The 7,254-nt window shown below is 38.2% G+C and overlaps 1 protein-coding gene across 8 annotated transcripts in view; it reads right to left on the bottom strand.

Moving 5' to 3' along the window:
* NCOA7 (nuclear receptor coactivator 7) overlaps window positions 1-7,254 on the bottom strand; it is a 156,525-nt gene that overhangs the window by 68,704 nt on the left and 80,567 nt on the right. For all 8 annotated transcript variants that reach the window (XR_004383244.1, XM_032862463.1, XM_032862466.1 and 5 more), the window contains exon 3: window positions 6,707-6,927. Coding sequence is in view for 7 of the 8 variants with exons in the window: in XM_032862463.1 (XP_032718354.1) it covers window positions 6,707-6,927 (221 nt within the window). In the remaining variant the exon portion in view is untranslated. The remainder of the gene's footprint in view (window positions 1-6,706; window positions 6,928-7,254) is intronic.

The following is a 7,254-nucleotide window of genomic DNA, read 5'->3' as shown; positions in this document are numbered from 1 at the left end:
TCACTGACAATATTTAGTGTGATCTCTTGTCCTTCTTTCAGCCCAAATTCAATCTGGGTATTTCTCGTACACCGAGATTTTTCCCAATACAAATGTGATGTGACAGATTCATTAGGGAACAATATTTGGACTAAACAGATCAATTAGAATAGGACTAGATTCAGATCTAGCTCTAAGACAACAGGTTTTAAAACACAGCTGTTTGGTTCAGTGACTGTACTTTTTGCTTCAACAATGATAAGAATGCATTACAATATACTCCATTTAATGGGAGCGCTGGCACTGGAAAAGGAAGAGGAAGGAATGTCCCTTGATCACTGTCAGGTTACCAGGGGCTGGAGGATGGGGGACATGGGTAGATGTTGGCTAAAGAGCCAAACTTCGGGGCGCCTGGGTGGCACAGTGGGTTAAAGCCTCTGCCTTCGGCTCAGGTCATGATCCCAGGGTCCTGGGATCAAGCCGTGCATCGGGTTCTCTGATCAGCAGGGAGCCTGCTTCCTCCTCTCTCTCTCTGCCTGCTCTGCCTGCTTGTGATTTCTCTCTCTGTCAAATAAATAAATAAATCTTAAAAAAAAAAAAAAAAAAAAAGGGAGTCCAAACTTCCAGTTCTAAGATGAGAAAGTTTTGAGGACCTAATGTACAGCATGGTGATTACAGTTAATAATACTGTATTAAATACCTGAAAGTTGCTAAAAAGTGGATTTAAATGTTCTCACTACAAAAAAGAAATGGTAATTATGTGCCCTGATGGAGGTGTTAGCTAAAGCTATGGTGGTAATCATTTTTCAATATATACATGTATCAAGTCAACATGCAGTCTACCTTAAACTTAGACAATGTTATCGCAGCTAAAAAAAGAGGACAGCTTTTTGTATTCACGCTTTTTAAATTTTTAAAAATTTTAATATTTATGCTCTTAACCATATTTGCAATGGTTATGTATTTTTAATTTTATGTTTAATTAGTTACAATGCTTATCATCAATTCTTTCATAAAATAACTTTTTCATTTTTGAGGATTAGAATTTGATGGGCGTCTCGGGAAAAAATGTCTCTCCCACTCAGTAACTTTGTTTAGGAAAGGTATGACATAAATGGTATATTTCCTGAGACTAAGTATGTGGGAGAATATCCTGTTTCTTTGACCTTGAGAAACAACTTTTACTCCACCACTCTGAAGATTTCATTCTTTTGGTGTTCATCTCTGTAAAGTCTGTGCCTGACTCTCTTCTTTGTTCTTTTGTACCTAAAATTTTTAAAAAGTTTTTATTTATTTATTCGACAGAGAGAGAGAGAAAGCAAAAGAGGCAGAGGGAGAAGCAGACTCCCCACTGAGCAGAGAGCCAGACCCGGGGACCCTGGGATCATGACCTGAGCTGAAGGCAGACACTTAACTGACTGAGCCACCCAGGTGCCCCTGTACCTAACATTCTTTTTAAAAAGATTGTTTTTACCATTTATCCATAACCTATAAACATTTGCCATAGCTTCTCTACATGCTGAGTCTTCCCCCCTCATTCTGCCCAAATATGGTAAGCTCTTTTGATTTCCAAAGTCAGGTATGAAAGCATTCTTCTTATGCTGTGTTTAATTACTACATCTCTTCACCAAGAACACCTTTGATTCTCAGACCCATCACTCATGCCTCCCATATCTGTCATCTTCTCTCTTATCACTTGCATTCCTTCCTTAACCCTGTGATTTCTGGGGGTACCTGTCAGGTCTGTCTTGTGTACCACCTAGGTTTTCACAGTATGACTTCACTTAAACATTAATCGGAGTTCCTCGATGGCCCCAAGAAGCACAGGTCCAATTATTTCCATCCTAATAATATCACTTTATTTTATACCCAAGTCCCTCAAGTCTCTATATTCTACCTGATTTAAAAAACATTAATTTGGGGTGACTCAGTCAGTTGAGCACCTGACTCTTCATTTCAGCTCAGGTCACAATCTCAGGGTCATGGAACTGAGCCCACATTCAGCTCAGAGGTCAGGGGCGAGTCTGCTTAAGATTCTCTTTCTCCTTTTCCATTGCCCTTCTCCCCAACCCCCCATCACTGGCATGTGTTCTCTCTCAAATAAGTAAGTAAAACTTAAAAAAAAAAAAAAACACATTAATTTGGTTCTTGATATCCTCTTTCCACATTAAAGTCCATTTTAATCCTGTATTATGTGATTCTGTGAGCTCTAAAGCACAGAATGACCATCACCTGTGAGGAGAAGGCAATGCGATTCTATGTTGTGGTATGACCTACTTTTATGTTTGACAATTCATTTATGGTAATAACATAACTTTGGCTTTCTGAACTTCTTAAGTGAAAAAGAGAAATGACAGATAAGAAACCTTCATACGTGTGGTTAAAACAACTCTATGAAAAAGTAATCCATGTAAGGAAAAGTGTCATGGTTGCATGGTGGAAAATAATTCATCAACTGGTAACTTTCATGTTGTGGCAAAACCCAAAAATATTTAAAAAGGACAAGTAGGGAACTTCATTTATTATTTTATTAATTTTCTTTTGAATTTAGGAGGAAAAGCCATGATTTGAAATGATTAATAGAGACATTACAGATTCATTATTGAAAGCTAAATTCATTCTTTATCCTACAGAGGTTTTCTCTCTAAATAAATCTTTGATTGTGATAATCACAAAACTGGCTACACTCTTACTTAAGTGTTTTCTGTTTGAGAAAATAACCTCCCAATTCTCTTAAAATGTCTACTTCACTATCAGGATTTTTAGTATTAATCTTTTATGCTAAAACACTACAAAATCATAATAATATATTTTATTCCAATTTAGGCTTGCCTCCCTTGTTTATAAAATTTCTCCATCTTTTTCAAATCTTGTACCTGCACACCTGTGTTTCAGTTAAAGAACTTTCCTATGAGACATTACCCATTTTGTAAAATTCCCTTTCCCATCTCCACTTCGACAAAAGGATGTGTGTTATTCTAAATTAAGGAATAATTTATTCCTTTACTATGAAAGAATTTTTTATATAATTCATGCTGTTAAATATATTTGGACACTGTAATATTGATGAGACAAAAGATACATATGTACACATTCCAACATAACTCTGTCAATTTAATTTTAACTTAATAGCTAATTTTAAAAAATATACTGAGATGCACTATTACCAAACAATTCCTTAAGAGTTCACATAAATAAACACAAGTTTAGAAAGATTCCTATCTATCAGTAACAGGGCAAGCATGGAAGAGTTGCCTTCACATATTCTAGAAATTTTTGTGGGTGGGGGGGAAGTCTGGAGATGTTTACTGTGTGCCAGGTGCTACATTAGGTGTTGGATCTAGATTTATCTGATGCCATCTGCCTCCTTGTAATTACTTCACTTCCATTCTCCCTCTCCATTCTCTCAGAAACAAAACATTTTTAGCATCTGCACCATTTTATTACAATGGGGCAAGTGCAGTGATTCGATCTTTCTGTAGCAACTTTTATAGGTATCTAACCGTTGTGTTCGTCTAAATCTTAAGAGATAGCAATGATTTGCTACCAGAGGCTTACATGAGGTACAGATAAATCTAATTCAACAAGTAAAAATGTTATTTTGTTCCTTAGATTAGGTAGATGTTGGTGATGGGGAAAGAGATACCCACAGAAAGTTACTATGTTCCTCCCTTATTGATTATGGAACTTCACATTTGTTAAATGTTCTTTTTGCAACCCCCTTGGGTTTACTCTGTTATTCATTTTTCTGTATTTTTTGATTAACATTAAAAATAACGGTAAATATTTAATATGTAAAAAAAATGAAGAAAACAAAACTCCCTTGCAATTTCTGTACTCTGAGAAAATAGTTATCAACATATTGTCACAGGTTCTTCTAGTCTGTTTTTCTATATTCATTATCATTTGTCATCCATTAACTTTTTGTTTTTGACTCTGTACAGGTCCCTGTTTCTTCTCTTATATGTGTGGATTTATGTCATACCTTAAAGTAGCAATTTCTAGGCCTCTCAACTAAAATGTGGGTCCCTTTAGACAAATCCACTTGGTACCTCAAAAACATCTCCAAACACAAACACATTGAACTCTTTTTTCCTTCTTGAGTTTTCCAGTTTATCAATTCTTAACTCTGTTCCTTTTGTCCTCACACCCTAGAATGGTCACCAAATACTGCTGATTCTATGAGCAAAATCTCTTCGTCGGGTACCATTCTCTTCTTCCCCAGTCTCCAACCAGCATTACCTGACTTCAAGCTGATTTCTACCCAGTGTCCTCAGATTTATCATCGTAAAACACAGAGTTAATGCAATTCCCCCAACAGCGCCCCACGGACTCCAGGAAAGTCCAAATCCTTAACGTGGCTGATGAGAACCTCCCATTTTAGTGTCTCTTCTCAGACTAGAGCCACCAAAAGCACTAGAATGGGATTATTCTTGATTTGAGGCCTACTGCCCCACCTAGTGGTATGGAACAACACCCAGGATGGGACTCTTGGGGGACTACACCAGGTCAGATCAAGCAAGCCTGCCCACAGGGGTCCAAACCAATTATCATCACCATTCTTGAGAGATGAAAAGCTATGATGGCATCTCTACTTACCATGACCAAAGGAAATCAGACTAATTCTGACCTATATCCCTCCAGAATTTTCATGAAACTCAAGCTTACTGAAACAGTATTTATTCACCTATGTATTAATTCATGCCCTTGATGCACATTTAAAGAACACCCGCAACTCAAATACTACACCAAGCTAATGATACAGGGTCCATGTGATGACAGCCCATAAACAGGAAAGCAGATAAATAAATCCGTAATGACAACATGGAAGGAGAGCCTAAGCTAGCCACGGGCAGGGAGGGCTTCCTGTAAGAAATGATGACTGAGCTGATTTTGAAGTCAAGTGAGACTTGGATAGGTAAAGGCCAGAGTAAAGGATGTTGTTTCGGTTTCAAAGCATTACACATGCAACAGAGGGCTGCACGTGAAAAAGCTATCCTAACACAGCATCTACAGTTAGTACAGCATCCCGACTAAAAGAAACCTCAGTCAACAGGATTCTACCAGCGTCTTCCAGGAAATCCTATAGAGCAAATGTCTCCACTTCAAAATACTCACCAAGCAATAGCATTTACAATAAGGGTGAACAAAAGATAATATTTTAAGCTGCACAACTTTTCAAAACCACACGTTTCCAAATCTCCAATGTGCACAACTCATATGTAAAAGAAGATGAGAAATGCAATTTTCCTTAATCCTCTTCCTCTTTTTGGAAAGAAGGGTTAATACTCAACACTTTAAATTTTAAGGGAAGTCTATTAACAACACTCACCCAGAAGTTTTTTCAGTAGGTGACAGTTACAGCTTTTTATAAAATACTAAGTGGCTTGAGACTGAAAGCAACAGTTAAGCTCTGTACTACACGATATAATCACATTATCATGCATACATGATATAACCCCAAATGGACCCCTATAAACCACACACCCACCACAGCAGATACCTCACCTGCCTTCTGCTGGAGCAGTGCCTGCAAAGTCACCCTGATTAGGCCCCCAGAGGCAGCCCATTTTATCTCTGATAAGCACTGCTCGAAAGTTCTATTAAACATGGAGACAAGATCTGTCTTCCAGGAACTCTGGCTGGCATTAAGTGAGACCAAATGTGGGGCCCCCAGGAGAATCTGCTACAAGAACCCATATCACATACTGTCCTGCAGTCTGTTCTCAGAGACCCTGTCTTGTCTCTTCGCCTAGCAATCTCAGTACACAGTACCCAGCGTGCCACAGCAAGGTCTGACTCCCACTTCCTGTTCCTTGCACTCTCCTCTGCACACACCCCAGCCCTGCATGTGATAGGAGCAGTTGGTGTGACATGGATCCCTGAAAAGCAGGACTATCACCTCACCATGCTAGCTATGCCACTTCTGTTAATATGGTTTCCAGAACAGGGAATATTCTGAGAAACTATAATTTTGCACACTTATTTCAAAATTTCCCTTAACTAGGGGTGCCTGGCTGGCTCAGTTAGTGGAGCATGTGACTCCTAATCTCGGGGTTGAGAGTCCCACACTGGGTCTAAAGATTCCTTTAAAAAAAAAAAAAATCCCTTAACTAAAACTCCCAAGTCGTGGTATTTTTTTTTTTAATCAATGGATGTTAGGACTTGTCTCTGCCATTTTCTATTGCCCAGCTGATGGCAAACAGTTCAGACATTTCTAGCAACATATTTACGGAAAAGTCTATATACATCAAGAAAAATACTTCTCATACAGGGAAGGTGACTGGATAGATATTTATTAGCACACACTAGGTGCTAGATCCTGGAAAAACAAAGTCTAAGGAGACACACCGAATTATGTCCCTCTTTTCACTTTATACAAGACTATGTATGTAAAACAAGGGTACGTGGTATATAATAGCTCTCAATAAGCTGCTGTTATTATTATAATGATGAGCAGTTATAAATTAACAGTCTTTTAAGAATTACTGGTTGTTTTTGTTTTGGGGATTTTTCTTAGAGAGAGAAGGGAGGCGGGGGAAAAAGGAGTGGGAGAGAGAGAACCTTAAGCAGTCTCCACGCCCTACACAGCCCAATGTGGACTTGATCTCACAACCCTGAGATCATGACCTCAGCCAAAATCAAGAGTCGCACACTTGACGGACTGAGGCGCCTCTATAATAGATTTTTAAAACGAAAATACTGCAGCATTGCCACCAATACTCACCAGTACTATAATATCTCTTTAGTTCTGTACGCCTGATCTCCTTTAACTGATTATTTTTTCTCTTTTTTTTTTCATCAGTAATATATTCCTCTTCTACAGCAATGCTGGCCTTGTCTTGTTCTAAAATGACTGCTTTAGCATCCTCTTTTCCAGTATGGGTCCTCGTAGCAATGGCTGAGGCTGTCTCTGCATTTTGTTTGGCTTGTTTTTTCTTTTTCAATCTAGGAAGGAGGAGGAAAAAAAAAGGAAAAACATTGGAGAAATGCTTTTCTAGGAGGAATTACATTAGTTTCATGCTTTTGGGCTTTCAGAAACTGATTAACTGATACGGAACACACTTTCTTTATATTACTGTCAATCACATTTTCCTGCTAATTTTTTCTTTTCTAATCACTTAAAAATTCTTACATGGAGACCAGTAGCATTTCCTCCACTTTATATCCTCAATACTTAACGTCTCAGAAAATTATCAGGAAAAAATCCTCTGGGCCCGAGGAAAGACTAGATTCTTCTACAGACTATTCAGTGTTGAACATTCTCTTAATCAA

The sequence above is a fragment of the Lontra canadensis genome, unplaced genomic scaffold (assembly GCF_010015895.1).
Source record: "Lontra canadensis isolate GAN:19392208 unplaced genomic scaffold, GSC_riverotter_1.0 scaffold23, whole genome shotgun sequence".
In the NCBI taxonomy this organism is placed as follows: Eukaryota; Metazoa; Chordata; class Mammalia; order Carnivora; family Mustelidae; genus Lontra; species Lontra canadensis.
This window is presented reverse-complemented; position numbering and strand designations above follow the sequence as displayed.